Genomic DNA, 19,198 nt, shown 5'->3' on the forward strand with positions numbered 1-19,198 from the left:
CCGTGTGCCCCCGGAATTAGTTTAAAATACGGCCCCTAATTGACAAGGGCGTACCCTAATCTGCTCGACATTCGCCGGTAATTTGTTTCGATCCTGATTAACCTATTAGCGGAGTTGTTGCTGGTCGACGATTTAATCGACCACGTTGATGGGATGAATGCTTGATTTCGGCTCGCCTAATGGATTAGGAAGATCAAAGGGTACCGCACATAGAAATTTTGTACACTACTGATCCTTCAATTTCTTTCCACTTTTTTTTTAGCGAAACGCAAATGTATGTTTGTGAAGCGATTATTGTAAATTTTAAAAAGCTTCTTCCCTAAAACTTACATTTTTCGAGTTCTGTCACTATCAATACCAAGATATATTAACTTTGTGCAGTGATCCAAGTATGTAAAACACATACTGCGCTCAATTAATCTAAACAATTAATACAAAACACACGAAGATATTTACACAACTCCTTAGTAGTATTAATAGGTTCAAGCAGCAGATAATAAACCGAAACCTTCGAGCTTTTACGTCAGACGAAATCATCTGCATCCCTGAGTGTAGCAGTAGTAAATCTTCTCCCGAGGCAAGGCTCTGTCCCAATCCCTTCGTGAGAATCCGAATCTGCATAATTCGGTCCCCATTCCGCAGTCTATTCATCATTTATGCACGCCTCGTTCTTTTAAACACGCGTCCCACGATATATCAAAAGTGTCGGGGACAGGCAAGCACGCACTATTTCATCGATATGCGCGAGTCGAGGCTGCCCGTTTCTTATCCGAAAACAATGTATCAGGTGATATCGATCGATAGAGGGGGTTGCGAGAGAATTGTTCCCCTTTCGTCCTGGCAGCCTCCCTCCCCAGCCATCGGTCGTTTCGTCGTTATTTTTTAGCATCTCCCCCTAGTACTAATGCAGTCTGCACCACGACACTCGTTACTCGTGACATCGACACGAGGGTGGCGGCTGCTACGGGGCAGAGGGTAAACGTTCCAGCGCGTCGCGTCGCCAAAGGGGGGTGGAAACGCCGATCGACCCTCCCTTTCCGCGTACTTTTTCACCGCACGCAACGTCACGAGTTTCATCCGTTCGCTCGCCTTTCTCCTCGCCTGGCATTCTTTTCAGTTTTTCTACCACCCCCGTACCACAGTTTGCTCTGATATTCTCGCGTGCCCTCCGGCCTCCCAGGGGGGGGGGGAACAAATGAACGGTGATCATCGTGATCCGGCGTGTCTGGCGACGCTCGGGGCACGGTGGACTTCCTTTTGACCGTTTACTGTCGCGATCTCGCGTGAAATACTAAATACTGCACGCTGGAAAATATATTACCGCCCGAGAAACTTGTGATGCTATGACACCAACGCAGGATAAATATTGCTCCGCACTATTGCGTTGGCGTCGTGACAATTTTTATTTCTACCCCTCAATTCACGGATATTGTATATGAGGTAACTTAGCATCATATGAGTAAATATTTCTGCATACTAATTTTTTAGTCTCATTCGTAAACTTTATTTTACATTTCATAATCTTAAGCGTCAATCTATGAACATATAGTTGGGGTAAAAAGTAACAACCCGGCTTGATCAACATTTACGGTCATAATATTTTTAACAATTAATGTAAAGACACTTCATCGCTGTAGAACTAATCTTGAATCTCCAATCTATTCGTATAAATTAACGTCAAATCTCTACCTAAAGTATAGACTTTTTTATTTCATGAAAACTAAAAACTGTTACTGTCAACCCCGGTCTCCCCTACTCTGCTTTCAAATATTTGATCAGATCGAAACGTTAAATTAATTACAAACTGTAAAGGGTTGAACCGTGAGGCGCAACTGTCGCGAGTCACGACGAAATTACCGCGTGCACCGAAATCGTTGGCACGTAGAACGGAGTTTCGTCCGTCGTCCGATCAGCGATTTCGCGTCTCTCTGGCAGCGGAAAGTCATTAAAGGGGGTAGTCTCGCGATCCCAACGTCAACCCCCCCCTTCCCTCTTCTACGGTGCAGCCAGTTTCCACGGTGTCGCTGCGCGAAGCTTCATAAATACAGGACATTTCATACGAACTGTCGGCTCACGGTGACGTGGTTGCTCGTGGCTACCGCCACGGCCCGACATGACGTACGACCGACAGCGGCCGGACTTCGCGGATTTCCGTTCGAAATAAATATGTATCTGCCCGGCGCTGGTTTCCGTCGCAACGAGGGACACCCGCGTCCAGCCTCGGACATACGTTATTTCCTCTCTATTTTTTTTTCTCCCCCCTGCCGGGGATTTTTTTATTTTCCCCATTTTCACGCTACGCTCGCCGCGACGAACAGGGAAATTATGAACACCCCCCGGGGGGTGGGTTGAAAAAATATCAGCCCCGTTTTCTGCTTGGATCCCAGCCAGGGGAATCGAAGGAACAATACCGAGCCTTTGGATAATATTTACCGATTGAAACCCCCTCGTGATCATCCACCTTCTCATCCCACAACGAGCGAGGCTTAAGGAGCTCGATGAAAGTCGAGTGGAGTTCGATGATGGAATCCCGTGGAGCAGTGATCGACGGGGATAATTTCATTGGGACCGACGACGGGGAACGTGTTTACGGTGGGGACGTTTAAGTAGATTCTGCCGTGCCTCTGCACACGAATGGGATCTCTGGAGGGGGTGGGTTGTGATCCGGAGAGCGTTTCTCTCGGTCGATCCGTGTGGTGACTAGACACGCCGGTTTTATGTACCCACAGCGGGACGTAACCGGGTAAACGACAAGGTAACAGAACGTTTTATAACGATTAACAGAGACTTTATATTTTTCTTCAGCGAGCGGAACGATTACCGAAGTGTCTATTTGATTTACTCTTTTGGAAGTTATTGCGATGATGGTTGTGATCTATTTACGGATGGCGGGAAGAATTTGTTTGGTTCGAAGTTAGACTGTTTGTTTATGAATAAAACAAAAATGTCTGGTGTCTGATGCACACAGGAAATGAACGAAACTAACTGGTCGCGTACTGAATCATTCCATTTGCACGTCGGAGGTGCGCTGGAACGTCTATCTGAAAATAAACTCCGTTTCGCTCGTTGACAGAATACTCGATAGTAGATGTCTCTTACATATATGTCCCACGAAAAGAGAACTACCTATTGGGTACACGTGACTCCAGTGTCTACACGAAGATATTTAAGTAAAGAGTACGAAATGATGAATCAATTGTCCACTTACTTTCTATTTATTAATATTGAAAATTAGGTTTTTTTTGAGACAACGAAATATCATTTTCGTCTGCCAAGTATGAATCGCCACCATTTCGTCGCTCGACGATCTTAACTGTTCTAACAAATTCACCATAGTATAAAGAAAATTCTACTTAAAAAACATCAAATATTCTTTAAAATCTTCGCCCCGAAACTAGAGCAAGAATTTGTCGAGCCCTTGCACATGAGAATTCTATTTTTCTCAGCAACGAATTAAGAGTATAAGGTGACAAACCAATTGTCCGCTTTCCATTAACGAACCTGAGTCATTGTTCCCCACAAAGGACTCGCCAAAACTTGTTCCCCCAACAGAGACAAGTGAACAAAAAACCTCCCCTGCTGGATATACCACCCCCCAAGGTTCAATAGCACCAGCCACCAGACACGCACCAAGTGTCCCAGATCTTCGAGCCTGGTGTCGCTTAATCAAACACGCCCACCCCACACCCCTCCCAAAACGTGGTCCATGATCCGCCCTAAAAACAAAATTCCCCGTCGTTTGCTACAACGCACAGGTGGACATTGTCCGGCGAGTGGTCAGCGCCGTCGCTCCGTCCGGCCTCGATTATCGATTATGAAATTGCACCGGATAAAGCAAACGAGAGGTCGCGCGGCCTCTGTCACCCCCGACCAACTCTCACCCACCCTCTGTCCCCGGAGTTTCGCGCTTGTGTCGGTGGACAGGTGTGCCGGTTCGCTTTCCGATTATCGGATGACAGACACAGGAGCGTGGTGGCGAGCACCAGAAGAGACACGAGAGCAACCGATCTCTGTCACTCCCACAATCACGATCGACTGTGTGGCGACGGAGATCGTCGGTTTCGCGACCATGTATCCTTTAACCCAGCGGTGGGCAAAGTTAGCTCCCGGAGGTGAAACTTGTCCCCACCACCGTCCATCGTTACCAGTAACAGAGACAAGATTATGGGCTTTTTTTGTACCTACGAAAGCAAACGGTGCGAAAGAAAGGTTGGCAGGGGAAACAGGCGCGTGAGGTGCCCCTACGCTGCCCAGTACTGCTTTAACCCCTAGACTGTCAGCATTTTTTCTTAACCCTCATCCGTCCCTCATTTTCCCAACTTAATTTGTCCCACTGTGTCAAGTTGACCCAAATTGAAAAGTAATGTTTCTTTTATGATATTGACTGTAGATATTAAATGGAGAATTTTTATAAATTTTTGTTAAAGATTTCCAGGTTATACCCTTCCGTAAATTATTCCCGAGTAACATGGTTCCATTCGAACCACGTTATAACGGAGAATCACCAATAAATATACATTTAATTCCTATTTCCCGTAAACCAATTAATAAACAGCAAATTAACATAAACATCCGGGTCAGTTATAACGGACGTCGCTCTAACATCCTGTTACCACCCCCCTGCTAGCTTACCCACCCCCTTGGTAGATCCAACCCGGTCGTATTACACGTGACTCGTTGCGCACAGGCGCAACTTCCACCGCTCTCTGTCATACTCCGACTGTCACTTTATCCACCTATGACACTTCATCCAGTCCTCCGTCACACACGGGGGTTATCGTTACCTCACCCCCTCAGCCCCCTTTATCCGTCTCTATCCGTTATCCAAGCCCCGTGTGTCACCCGTGGCCGAGCTCCACTAATTCCCCCCGCGGTTCGGCCATCGCGTCGTATTAGCTGGTCACATTATTGCACGATTATCCAAGAATCGAGCTCACCAGCCCCTCTTAACCAGGTTCCTATCAGAGGCCTCGATAAAGCTTCCTCCACCCCCGACCGCTAAGTCCTCCACCATCCCCCCGATATCCTTTTTTTCGCTCGTTTTCTCCCTAATGAATGCGGATGTCGTGAATAGATCGATCTCCGGCGACGAGGGGACGGGACCGGCGATCCGTCGATGGTTTTGGAGATTGTTCGTTGGTTATATACTTGGTGCTCGTTTAGTCTCTAAGCTGAAGAATGGGAATTTTTGGGAAACGTGGAAGGAATCGCGAGAAGGGAAAGTCGATGAATCAGGTTTCTTCCGATAGCAATTGAGAGAATAATGTATGAATTTCAATCGAATCTCGTAGACCTGAAGCCCTTCTTTTAACAGAAGTTTCTTTAGTTTTTTAAATTCATATTGTCGTACACACGTACGAGCTGTACCTACACTAATCTCCGCGATCAAACTGTGTTAAAATCAAGCGTATCCAGACACGTAACCACTCACGCGCCATTTTACCGCAATTAAGCGGAACGACTTCAAGCAGTCTCGTTGCCAGTTAAACGCGAACGACCCAGTTTTCGCGAAACTGTTACTCTGTCCACAGAGGCTCTGTTTGCGAACGGCCTTAGTTGCCCGTACGTTCGAGGAATGCACTTTTCTTTTCTGTTAAAACAGAGGCGTGAATGTTTGTCGCCGCTTGTGGAAACAGTACGGCCCGTTTTAAATAGGCGAGTCAAAGAAGACGCGTGTAACACCACCGTCTATTTTGTCCCACGACATTCTGTTTGCGTTCTGTTAACGATCGATGGGTCGGCCTCCTTTGACAGTGACGGAGACGATTATGATTTATTGGGCACCCCTTTTATCGCTAATTGCCGACTACTTTGTTGCTGGCGGCCTAGTTTACTTGCAGATAAAAACGCCGGTGTCTATTCTTAGACCGAACATTCAAGCTTCGATTTCACAAGCAGTCAGAAGCAGAAATTAATAAAACCAACACCAAAACCTTCCTTCCTCTAACTCGATTCGTAACTTCAATTCTAACACAGAACATTCTACAACACAATCGACGAGCCTAAAAGCTTCTAACCCAGTGACAATATACATTTTACCATTCATCAGAGAAGAATGGTATCATCTCACATTTCGAAAAGAAAAAAATTCGAGCTCCCTGACCGAACGATTTCCAGAAAAAAATAGCTTCCATTCATAGCCACATATCATACGAATATAGGAAAACAAGCAATGGGAGAACATACCAGATACCACGCTAGTAGTAGGAGGAAAAAAACACAGCGGAATAATTCGCCGGTCAGGGAAATACGAATGAAAAAAAATCCACGGTCTCGGTATTTCCGTAAAATACTAACAAGGTGAATAGTTTTTTTTTTTTTTTTTTCGTTGCCTCCGCGACGATACGTCGGCGATCGTACGTCTAAATGGGAATGCAAACAGGCCCCGCGTAAAAATAAATTCCAGACGCTGCTACGGCCTGGCCTCGTGTCGCCAGGCCGCTGATAGGAAAATCATTTATCGTTACGAAATTACTGCGCGACCAGCCGGTTCACCGTTCATTTTTACGTCGATAAGCGGTATCGCAGCCGCGGTAGCAGTGGTCTATCTCTCTGTTGTTTGTACTCACTTGATTCGATTAGAGACGAGCAGCTCCGCTATGTTTTTGCCGAGCATCGAGTACAAAGTCTCCACGAAGACCAGCACCTTCGGGTCCGTTCTCAGTCGGGCCTCGCTGCGGTGGTCCGGAGCGGACGGGAGACGCGTCGCTCCTCGTAACGTTGAACACCTTATCGCTGGCTCTGGCCTGGTATCTCGGTGGATCAGGCTGTAACAAACGGGAAAATCAAAGGAAATTAATGAATCTGTGAATTTGTTGCGTCTAAAAGTGCTTAGCGTATTACAAGGTACTGAAGAAGAAAGAGGTATACAGGTTGGGGCAATAACTCCTTTGTTGGATTCCAGGTAAAGGAATATTAACAATACTTCCTTTAAACTTACCAAGAGGCTTTATTTCAAACGGTTCTGTCCAAGTGACTGAATATAATGTACGTATGGGTAATAGTGTGTTCGACAGCGAGAATACGAATGCTTTCGGAATACTCTTTGAGATCTTATATACACGTTTCCTGGTTAGGGGAGGGATGAACGTGGCCTTTGGTTACAGGGTGGCTATAATGGTTTTACCTTTTCGACTTTGCGATGACTAAGAATGATGCAGCTAGGTTACTTTATCTATGAGTGAGTAAGAAGATTGGTCACACATTTTCCTTTTCAATTGTCAGCAGTGCTGGCTCGAAGCCCGTCGGTACCAAGAAGCAGAGTTCATCTGAAAATTTCACCGAGTAATGCAATCAAGATTGCGTCCGGATCTTCGCCGGGGACTAAATCCTTTTGTTCAACTTCGTCCAGGCGAGGAGGACCGTGACTAAAAGCACTGTAAATCGACGTCGGGTCGATGTTATATAATTTCCCCGTGCCGAGGGGGCAGGTCGTATGGAAGGTGGAGGGGACAAGAAGTGGTTCAAGTATTCCAAGTATTTGAAGTTCGCGGGGCTGTGAATGCGGCCGGCGAAGTGTACGCCGCATACTTTCCGCGGCGTTTCCTTTCAAGGGAAAAGTTCGCGCCAAGCCACCCCCCCCCCCTACCCTGCGCACAAAAGATCCAATTTGACTTTCATACCGGCGATTATGGATGCAGATTTTCGCTCGCCGCGATTCGATTCCGTTCACCGGCCCCGTCGAGCGTGTCCTCCCCCCACCCAGTCAACCCGGAAACCGTTCAAGATTCGCACGTTTCCGGCTAATGGCGCGGAATCGGAAACACAGACGACGCTCACTGCGGACCGCGAATGATCGTGACGCATGCGAATTGTCGATTCGACGCGACAATACGGATTAAACGATCGGAAAGTCGAGTGAATTGGATGGTATTTCGTCGGGGGAAATTGTGAGAAGATTTCCTTTTTTGATTGGAGAACATTTTCATGTTTTAGATTCTTCTGTGAAGGAGGCCTTGTAGAAACGAAGTGAAAGCTGTTGCGAAAATGTAATTGGAAAGATGATGATTAGCAACTATGAAGAGCAATGTACACGATTCTGCGATCGACTCATACTTTACTGGTCCCCTGATACCTGATTTCCTACTGTCTGTATATGGCTATGTAACAAAATACACAGAAAAATATTCGAATAATTATTTAAACTATTGTATGACTCACTAACTGTTCAAAGTAAATTTCACTCCCTGGGTCTTCTAACTCGTTAGAAACTCTGTCTATTCACCAGGAAATCTACAGAAGACATTGAGCTCTGATTTCTGATTGGTAGAACACGTGTCACGGTACCAGCAGCGAGTATTATAGTCAATTGCGTAGCTACGACGGTAGAACTAACGGAAACCAAGAGGGAGAAGTTCCCTGAGCCCTACAGCTTACACTGGACAGCACTGTGTTAAGTCTTTAGACCGACGTTCAGCGTTGTAGTCCACCTTAACAGACAAGATTACAGTTTCCTTCGAGACAGCTTTCTCAGTACAGGTGCAAGAACGCGATGCATAATGCGTGTGGTATTAACGCGTCATCGTCCACACGCGACCTGAACCCATAAACCGTGTAGACCCTTTGCAGATTCCCTGGTCTATTAATCGATAAACCAGTGGCCCCAGTGATTACGATTAAACAACGTGCTGTCGATCGGCGTGCATAAAGACGAATTTCATGAGATAAATTCCTATCGAAAACGACCTTTCGAAGCTGTCGCTGCAACGGTTAAGCCAGGAGAGCTGGTACGTTCCGCTTTAAAGCCTCTGGTTGTGTACATGTACCAGAGGCGGACATCGAAAATTTGTTACGTCCGTTTCGTTTCGTCGCCGCACTCGCAATTAATGTAAAAACGATGTAGATACAATATCGACACGGCGCGGTTTACGTGTCGTGATTGAAGTTTTGTATGACAACTGCCTTCTTGGGTAACTTTTCCATTTTCGATTGGCATCGATTCCTTCTGTAGGGGTGGCTTTCAATATTGGGGTAATGAAATAATTCTATTTGTACTGGAGATGAGAAATAAAACTGTGTTTTAATCAGACTGTGCTGCATTGAATGGATTCAATCTCTTTCAGATCGTTAGAAGGGAATCAATGGTAGAAGTGCAGGAGATTATCGAACTGGCTTGGCGATGTGTAATTAATCGCAGGTGATCACGATGTTCCAGGAAGGGACTGTTGGTAACTGGCGTTCGACTATCGTCAAATGATCTATAGACTGAAGTTCCGGAAGCCTTTCCTGAGCCTGTGATCCCGATGGTATATCAGAGACTTTAATTCCACCTACGCAATGAGATTAAGGATGAAAGGAGTACTTTAAAGGGAAGCTGAAAAGGCGCATACACGGAGGGGGCGCGGCAGCGTTTCTTTCGTCCGTCTTTAAAGCGAATCTCTTTTGCCAGTTCTTTGGGAGACAGTCGGATTATCGGTAATCGTAAAAATGCCGTCAGATTTATGCCGAGCGGAGCAATCCGTCGCTTTGTGCCCCTGCTCGAAGAAAGGAACGAGACGCGGACGTTATCTCGTCGAGTAAAAGGAGTTGATCCTCATTATTCGAAAAAATGTCGGTCCTGAGCTACCAGTGGACTGCTGAGAGCATTGATTCCGGAGGGAACGGAAGAAGACCTGGGGATGAATGGAAGAAGAAACATTTAACGCTCTTGCGATTAATCGAAGGAATGTTCTTAATTAAGCGTACTGGTATGGTAGAATTGACAGAAGATCAATCATGTGTTATGCAGGTATGTGTCTATGCATCAGTGTGAAATACGATCACTATTATTAAAGACGAGATTGACACTGTTACCCCTTGTACATAAAGTGGATACTATTCGAATTGATAAGTCCAATAGTTTTTCTTTAAAAAATTTCTAAAAATTGCCTTATTATATATAGCAGTCACACTAGCATAGCCCCTTGAACCGAGGACGAGGTGTACCTTAAACTCGATTAAGGGGGCCAGAGCGAGCTCGTAAAACCGGGCCTTGCCTCATATCCGGAAAGATCCATTGTGCGTGTTCTCACGTATAAGCTTTCGAGTACGCTGGTAATCTGGTCCGAGAGAGATACGGAACGTCATCCTATCGTGCATCACGGCAGCGTGGCTGCATGCCCGAAGTAAGCCTATTAACGTGCGCGGGGGCTTATTAGAGGATGCCATCTGACCCGAATTCCGCGTTCCTATTGGCCAGAGGCGTAGCGACGCGAGGATACATTTAATACGAATTTATGATAACGCTTCGAAGCTCGCGCGGCTATTCTCGACGGTCTTCCGCGAGAGAATGGGGAGACAAGCTGCTCCTGGAATGAATCTGGGTCCTCGTTGTTTTATGGCCTGGCTGGCAGGAGTCATTCGGACAGAGTGAACATTCGATGATAAGTGTCGAGTATTAGGAGACTAAGAGTTCCAGGATTCTTCATTTTAAAAGATACAAGTATTTCGAATCTACCACGTTTCATTGGTAAAGCTGGCAATCATGTGGGAATTGTTCGTCGGAAATGATTTACCATGGATGTGGTTGTTAGGGAGAAAACTAGTTTATTGGAGGAATTGATATCTAGACGAATTGATTCCCTAGATGAACCGAGCCTCGAGATGAACCGAGTCCCTGGATAAACTGACTGCTTAGATGGATTGAGCTCCCCTGGATCGTTTCGCCCAAACGGAAGCTCTTTATTAAGGTTGATGATCGATCGCTCCTACTTTCTACCTTAACTGACCACGTTACCCCGTGTTGCATTACCGTTTGCTTTCCCCTTTCGCTGTTTCCAACAAAAATGATCTTCTCATTAGAGGTCCACCTTTCTTCTGTGATTTTGGGCATCCTGTGGCTTCGTCGTCCATTCTCCGATTTTATATTTTTCATCGAACCTCGACGCGTCAACTATTATTGGCGTTTTAAATTAGATCACTGGCAGTCGATTTATAAACCACGATAACTGACAGTTTATAGTATAACTCCGATTATTTGAATATCAGAATTTGTTTCTCTTCAAATACATCTCCAAAGATCAACGTTTGTTTTTGGATTCGACGACCCGGAGGTCCCAGAATATACATCAATTACAAGGTGTACAAAATCAATCACAGTCTCGAACTCGAGTTCCTTCTGCGTTGGAAGCATCGTTCGGCTTTTCAAGGAATTCGGGCGCAATAAACGAAGTCCTCGCGAGCTGCCTTAATTCGATGCGATAGACGAGAGGAAATCGTGACGCCGTTCCCGAATTCTGCGTGATCTATCGGCGTTGATAAAAGGATTGACGGAGTCCCTTGCGGCATCCGAGAGCCACGTTAAGGAGGTCTATGCTGGTCTAATGGATGACTGGAATTATTTAGGCGGTAGTTCGTGGAATTTGGCGCTTTAGCTAATAACATCGACCTGAATCGGATGATTATTTAAGGCTTGGTACCTCGACGTTCTACCTGGGCCCAGGTTACATCAACATCCTTGTAAATCTCTGGCAAGAGTTTCCCTTCCCTACCTCCTCGGTTACGTCAACTACGCTCGTTAACTTCGTAGCTCCTCGTGAATAATGTAGGGCGCAGGGATGTATAGGTAGCTCCTGCAGGGAAGAAATTCTTAATCGTGTAATAATAGACGCGACTGAAATTTATGTAAAGTGATATTGAAACATGTACTTCACTGCGAAAAGTTCGGCTGCGTATGAATACCTTTGAATGTCGTAATGTCTTTCTGAAAGGTAACTTCAGTTCTTCCTATCCTTCAATATGAACACCTAATACTGAATATCACTTTCTAAACCATAATCTAATAATGTAGTCATGGGGAGGCAATTTTCATGCCAAAGTACGATTTTCCCTCCACACATACGCAACACTCAATCGATTTCCCGATTTCACAGAATCTGCACGATACACCAGACCTCCTTTCTTCCTGCGACTTCCCCAGTCTCTTATCAAATATTCTAATTTCACGGTGAGAAAGGGGGAATACACGTAAAGGGAGTCCCGTAACGATAGAACGCTAATAAAGGCCACCGAGGAGTGCGTCGCGAGCCCCTCGAAAAGCAATTTTAGATTACGGCCGCCATTGTCGCCTATCGACAGCCGATTAAATTACACCGAGAATTGCTTCCAACACGGCACATTGAAAGAGAGAGAGAGAGAGAGAGAGAGAGAGAGAGAGAGAGAGAGAGAGAGAGGGGGGAGGGGAATAGGGTAAGGTGAAGGAACCGCCTCGAATTACCGCCTCATATAACAGCGTCTCGTACTTTTCGTGCGGATAATCGAATTACACCCGAGGCGTTTTCCGTGATCCCCTTTTCCTTTCTTTTCCTCGAAGCTATATCTCCCCTCGAGCCCCTTTACCCTTCTTGGTCGTCGCTCGATGAAACACCGTTTCTGGCGCAGCCAAACGCTCCCTCGAAACGGCAATCGTCAATCCCGTCGATTCGGTGCACACACCAGTCTCCTCCCATTCCTATTCCAGGAACACCGTGGAAAATCGTGGAATACACGATGAAGAGGTAAGTCGTTCACGGAACTCCTGTTTCGTTGAGTTTGCGCCCCTAAGAGGCCGAGTTCCTGATGGAATTTGAAAGGAAAATAACGCGGGCGCAAATGCTCGGCCTCCGTTTGTTTCTCACCGACGAGAGACCGAGAAGTTCCCGCCCCGGAAGCAATTCTTATCACTGCTTCCACCGGTTCATTTTATTCCCGAGTTTCTTTTAAGGTAATTCGAATCGGCAATCTGATAAAGTTGCGAATACTTCGGGGTTCTATTCGAGGGGGAGAAACTTGTGCTGCGGTCTGGGCTGGTTAATTGTATGGTACGTTCCAATGGTTATTTCTTGGCGGTAATTGGATGGAAATAAAATTTTAGACAACTTTGAATGATTAACAATTAGAGAAACTAAAATCCTAGAGAGAATTTAGTAACTAGTAAATGTGAATTCTGATGTTGAGTTGAAAAGCTTTGTAAGATGAGTAATATATTGTATAATCCCCTAGCTAGATATTGATAACAAACTATCATTATGTATCCATTCGATGCACTCGTGTCTAATTCCAAAGGAATTCTTCGCAATGATTAAAATACCAAAGTCTTTGAAATGGAATCCTCAATTAATTGAATTCTTTGTGAACGCTCGGGTTAATAGGGTAATGAAAGTGCATCCAGCGGGACGATTAATCATTCGAACTATCTAAACGCATGCAGCTCGGAGAGGCCGTATTTTCCGTGTGCATGGTTTCTCGTTAGAGCCGCGGGAATTTCTCGGCCGGTACGGGCGGGATGCTAATGGATCCTAATCGGTACTTTCCGCGCGGAACGGTTTGCCCCGTGTAACGTGAGTAGATGTTGTCAGCCTGTAACCAGCCGGCTCCATGCAGACGCTTGGGTTGCAAGCCGAGGAAAACGTCGCGCGATTTCCTTCTTCCTTCCTTTGTGACGGAATGAAAGACCGGGCGATTTCAGGCTATACAAAGATTCTTAGTAGGCGAATGGTCGTGTGTTATAATCAGGCAGGTCTGAGAAATCATGCAAATTTATTCGGTAGAACTAGCGATTCTATATGTGAGCCTATTTATTTATCAGATGCTTCTCGTATCACTGAATTTAGATCATCAATTATTTTTCTGACATCATTATTTTTGTCGATATAGAGAATTAAGTAGATCATGGAACATCTCAAAGAAACCTTGAAAATATGTCAATATAGGTCTGGTGAACCTCATAATTATTTTATTCAACGGTTGCTTGGTACTTGATTCGTTAGATGTTCTCTTATATAAGAATACAACACAACTGGTTGTATAATTAGTAATAAGGTTTGTGTAGTAATTAATAGGTAATAAGATTCCCACCTTCCCAGTGAATGGTTAATCTATCCTCTTTCTTCCTGGAAGTAAAGGTGCTCATTCCAACTGCACCATATTCAAAGTTTTAACTACTTTTATTATCGGATGCTTGGTCACTAACTGTGAAAATTACGAGCGAACGATTCGGAAAATTGAATTATTAGGGAAATCAAAGTCTGCGTAAAACGTTCAGCTCGATTTGTTACAGAACTAACCGTTAAGGTTGCCTCAATGAGTCGAACTTACTTGTTAAATGGTATTTACCAAGTATCGTTCCATCTACCCTCGCCAGTACCGGAACCAGTCGAACGACGAAACTTTCACCGATTTTTCAGATGTAAAAAAGTTTCGCCGACAACGCACTCCCTCCTTTTCAGCAAATTACCGGAAACACCGCGAACACCCCTTTCCGTTCGATCTCCTAAGCAGCCCTTTTCCTCGTTAGACTCCGTTCGTGCCACCGCGCCTTTCTTTCGTTCCTCTTTATCTCTCGCCGATAGTAAGCGAGCAGGAAACGTACACCGACCGACCGACCGGTGGACTTTTGGCTCGAAGATCGAGACAGTGTAGACGGTGCACGCGAGTCTTCGGCGCCAGGTGCGGTAAAAAAGTAGATAGGAGTTTCCTTTTGCCAGCGATGGGATCCTCGCAGTGTAATTTTGTTAACACAAAATGGGGTTAATTGAAGTATTGATTTGACAGTATAAATGTTCTGTTTTCTATTCCATTATTAGTTACTTTATCGATAATTACACATTTCTTTCTCAATAATCGTAACATTCTGTATATTATTTGTTACTTATTATTCTAATTCTTTATATAGTTCTGTAGAATCTTTATTAAATTTTCTTAAACTGTCTGTACAGTAGATACCATAAGTTTATGTAAAATCTGATATATCTTCACTCATTATTGTATATTTAAATATTCCATTTGTCCTCTAGACTTCTATATTGTACCAAAGGATTCATAATCTGTTTATAAATAAATATCACCATAAAAATAAATAAATACATATTTCCTCCCAGAATAACTCTCCCTCATCTCGAAGAGTCACGGGCGCACGATCAATCTCACCGACCGCTAAAGCAAAACTAGATAGATTCTCCCGCTCGAATTCGCCGGATTAACGTTCGCCAGGTCGGGTGGCTAGGATCGATGGTGGTAATCGCGTCGCGTGGCCAGGGTCTCGTCGTCGATATCGCTGCTTCATTTTTCTTCGATGTTACCGAACGCGCGGGCGTTTCGTCGCGTTCGTTTTCCACTCTGTGTTCACCATCGAATCGTGAGTATTCGACACAAGAATCGCCGCATCGTTGTCTCGATCGCGGGAACGTGACCGAGGAAACGACCACGCGATGCCAAATTGCTCGGGCGGTTTTTCATCGAGACGCCTTCAACCCCTTACCATCCCCCTCTGGTTCAAGTTGCTCATCGTCGGCCAGATCGGTAGGAGGGTGAAAATGGAGCTGAAAGAGAGGGATGAGAAGAAAGAACGTCGAGGAAAGATCAAACCCTCGTGGCTACGAGTTCGCCACCCCTCTGATGATCGAGAGGAGAGTGAGGTGTGGAAAGCCAAAGAGGGGTTGGAACCCCATCAGGCGGTCGGCATCCGGCAATTTACGGACGTCCGGCGAAACTGATTTCGCGAGGCGACAGAAATTACTTCTTCAGGAAGTCGCGACCGCCGCCCTATATATCTCTCTTTCCCCACGAGAATCGTACGATGACGAACAAACTCGGTTTCCTTTCTAGAAGAGAAAAGGAGCAAATCCCCTATCGAAAAAATTAATTATGAAGGTCAGGAATTAATTTTTACACCTAACAATAATCTTACTGATTCCTCATAAAGAAGTACCAATTATGTAAGCAAAGACTTCACTCGAATACTTTAGGCAATATTCCCCTCAAACAGATAATTTCAGACCCTCCGCAAAAGTCAGAACTAAACAATATTTATACTCAAATTGTTTGGAAAACAATATTTTTTTCTCTCTCATAAAGCAATCTAACGGACAGAAAACTCGTGCTCCAGTTTCCAAAAGCGGAACGGACCACCGTGGGCCTTCGGTGCATCCAGTAGAGTAGTTTGCCACAAGCGACGAGAGAGCAGACCGGCAAACAGTTCTCGTTGAAATTTCCCAGTCGGCCAACTCTTGCCGGTTGTTTTCGAACCGTGGAACCGGAAAGCTGACCGATCTCGCGGGTCCGAGTTTGACTTGCGGTGATAACGTCGACCAACCCGAAAATGAGTCCCAACTCCAGCCTCTCCCCTTCGTTCGATCGCGTGAACACGATAATTCGTGTGTGCCAGTCGGCAATTTCGGCACGCTGGTTAATTCGATCTTTTGTCGAACGGACTAACGCTCTCCCTCTCCCTCTAGGCCTGGGTTTCGAACGGCAATTCCAACGCTTGTGCAACGTTCGGTAATTCGGTTGACAAGTCCACGCGTTCGCGATGCATTTTCCGTATACACGGTTGCTGGCTCTCTCGAGTTATTGGATTAGGGCATTTGATCGGCCGTTCGAATTACTTGACTATTTGCGCACGCTTAATCGGTAATGACCCTGTAGAATTTGTCGGCCTGCCTGCCTGCCTCCCGGCGAGCCGTTGCGTTAATACCTACGGACAAAAGAGAGTGGGCGGATAATCGGTCGATTCTGAAATCGATTCCGTGGGCGTACAGGCCGTCCTGGAGAGTGGTTCTGTTCCGCTCTCTCGATTAGACTGTCTCGTTTTGTTTCAGAAGAGTTTTTCTTGTTTCTCTTTTCTGCTTATCTTCGTATTTATTCTGACGAATTATGATTGTTGTAAATGTAATCGAATGCACCACCCTACTTGTAAATACATTCTTGTAATAGATAATTGAATCATAGAACTGCATGTTAGACTGCATTGATTAACAACACTGTTTTCATCTTTGTATACAGGATGTCATGTAACTAGTGGTACAACCGGATGGTAGGGGTGATTCTTCGTGGAAAAATAAGACGGAAATGTAGAATAAAAATTTATTGATTTGAGACTTCGTTTTGGAGAAAATCGACTTTGCGAATCTGCTGGGTACGCGTGCAATTGAATAGGACATCGGCTATCTCGTCTGTCCATTACAATCCGTTTCTACTTACTATTCATGACGAACTTCAGATTAATTTTCAAAGTCGATTTTCTCCAGAACGAAGTCTCGAATGAATAAAATTTTATTCTACGTTTTCGACTCATTATTTCACGTAGAATCACCCCCTACCACTAGTTACACAACACCTATATAATCACACCGTGAATTGAACAATTACAGAATCGCGTCCTCTATTCCTTATAATCGTATTAACATTCCTTTGCGATACCTTGAAAAGGATAGTCTCCACGTATCATAACGACGACAAACAAGCATAAGAAGTCGTGGATATATTTCATTCACGCGTATCACTAAAAATCTACCCAACTCTCTCATCCGTGGCAACCCCTAAAAGTATCTTCACTGTGTAAATGATCGCAACATCGGCGGTGCATTGCCAGAGCTGATCAATCTTCAAAAGTATCCCCAGAAAGAGCACCGTAAGACAAACGGGGAATTAAAAAGAGACCACACGGAATTAAAAGTAATTCGGACAAATTCGTTTCGTGTCTCAACGGCCCCGAAAATGAATTTCATCCGTTTCCATCGGGGACCGTTTTTATCGGAGGGCGGGACCGTCAGTGAAAATCTCCACGCGAAAAAGTAGCGCGTCCCTGCGAAAACGGATATAACCGGCGGTTAAGTGACTGAATTAGAGACGAAAGATTGCGGCAATTTCTTTCTGTTAAGTGCTCGTAAGACTGATATATGGAAGTCCATAAACAAGCCCCCGGTGGAATCCCCGCGACCCCCCGAGGTCGCCCGGTGAGTTTCGGTACAGCTGCCAAATGTAATTGGACGAAATAAACGTTGCAGCAAAATGCTTTCACTTCGTTACCACCGTTCACCCCTGAACCTCCCCTACCGCACAAAACCACCCCCGTTCCACGGCCGTCCGTTCCAACTATTTCATACCAATTTTTCTAGCTCACGCCCTGGCGAGCATCGATCTGCCTTCAAACGCTTTTAATTGCACAAATGTAACGCGTTTCCGCTGGAATTCGTCGAATTATCGCGAACAATTGGATTTCACCCCGCGGGCAGTAACGCAACGAGGCGATTTTTCAAGGGACCTCGATCTTTTAACCTGGACGAGTCCCATCTATTAGAACACTCGGAATAATAGGTGCTGGCTTCTATTAACCGTTCCCAACTTCTCTATTCAAGCGTTTCTTGCTCGTAAATCTTGGGCCAGTTACTTGGAACCCTGCATCGGCCCGAAAAATTGCGTCTTATGGAATCTGAACGTTACGTTGGAGGTTCTTCTCTCGGTTAATTAAGTTTTTCCGGGAGAATAGTGAATTTTCGCGTGAAACGCAGGGAGTTGACGAAAGACAAAATGGATCTGGAAGAATTTTTTATTAACTACCTAAAAGGAGAATGTCTTAAAGGACTCGCGAATAGGGATAGGGCAATTAAGAGTATTATTAATTTATACGTTAATGAAATTTTTTACCTAACAATTGTTACACAGATCAGATCACAGGTCAAAGGGAAAGTGCATAGTTGCCAGTGAGAAATGAATTTTTTCTAAAGGAGCAAGCTTATTTGTAGATTGTGTACATCTACAAGTAATGTAGAATACACAGGCGAAATATTGTTTTTTAACGTCAAAGGTGAAAGGAGTTGTACTTATCACAAAAGTGCAAGAATTGCCCTATTGAGGATTCACTTTGCTTGTCCTATAACAGATGAAACTGTCTTTGTGTTTTGACGTCACAGTATTTCTCGGTTCCTTTTTTCTACTAACAATTCTACGATAAAATGACTCCTCTGACTGGTGTCTTCTTTGATAATCCTCCTAACGAAGACAGTGGCAAGCAAACCGAAGGATTCTTCGTGGTTTGCATCACACGTTTCTACCCACACGCCAAAGCATTCTTCCTCTCGATTGAACTTTAAAATGTAATAAGAACGTAGCGAAGTGCGAGTTACACTCGCCGATGTTGCACAAATAGCGCGTAATGTTCTCAAAAGAACAACCGTGTCATATTATTACGTCACGCTCGTGTTTATTCATATTGTCACGGTTCACGAATCCCCAGGCCGAGTTAATGACAGTCTGTCGTCCCCCCTAGTCGACGGTAGCCTTTGCGTTGACCGAAACACGGAATTTGTTGAGCAACGAGAGTGTGTCATTAAACCCAGGAACCTCGTTCATGCGTGAAAATATCGCAGATAAGATAATGACATTGTTAGAGTGGGGTGCTTTCTAAGACTTACAAAGTGAGCTCGTTTAGCTTCGTTAGTTTAATGCGGTGTTCAGTGGGTTC

General features: G+C 44.9%; 1 protein-coding gene across 1 annotated transcript in view; it reads right to left on the bottom strand.

Annotated features, from left to right (window-relative positions):
• The window catches only part of LOC107187704 (bifunctional heparan sulfate N-deacetylase/N-sulfotransferase), a 75,428-nt gene that overhangs the window by 37,668 nt on the left and 18,562 nt on the right, over positions 1–19,198 (bottom strand). The window contains exon 2 of the mRNA XM_015575856.1: positions 6,570–6,767. Within this exon, the coding sequence (XP_015431342.1) occupies positions 6,570–6,767 (198 nt within the window). The remainder of the gene's footprint in view (positions 1–6,569; positions 6,768–19,198) is intronic.

The sequence above is a fragment of the Dufourea novaeangliae genome, unplaced genomic scaffold (assembly GCF_001272555.1).
Source record: "Dufourea novaeangliae isolate 0120121106 unplaced genomic scaffold, ASM127255v1 scaffold101, whole genome shotgun sequence".
In the NCBI taxonomy this organism is placed as follows: Eukaryota; Metazoa; Arthropoda; class Insecta; order Hymenoptera; family Halictidae; genus Dufourea; species Dufourea novaeangliae.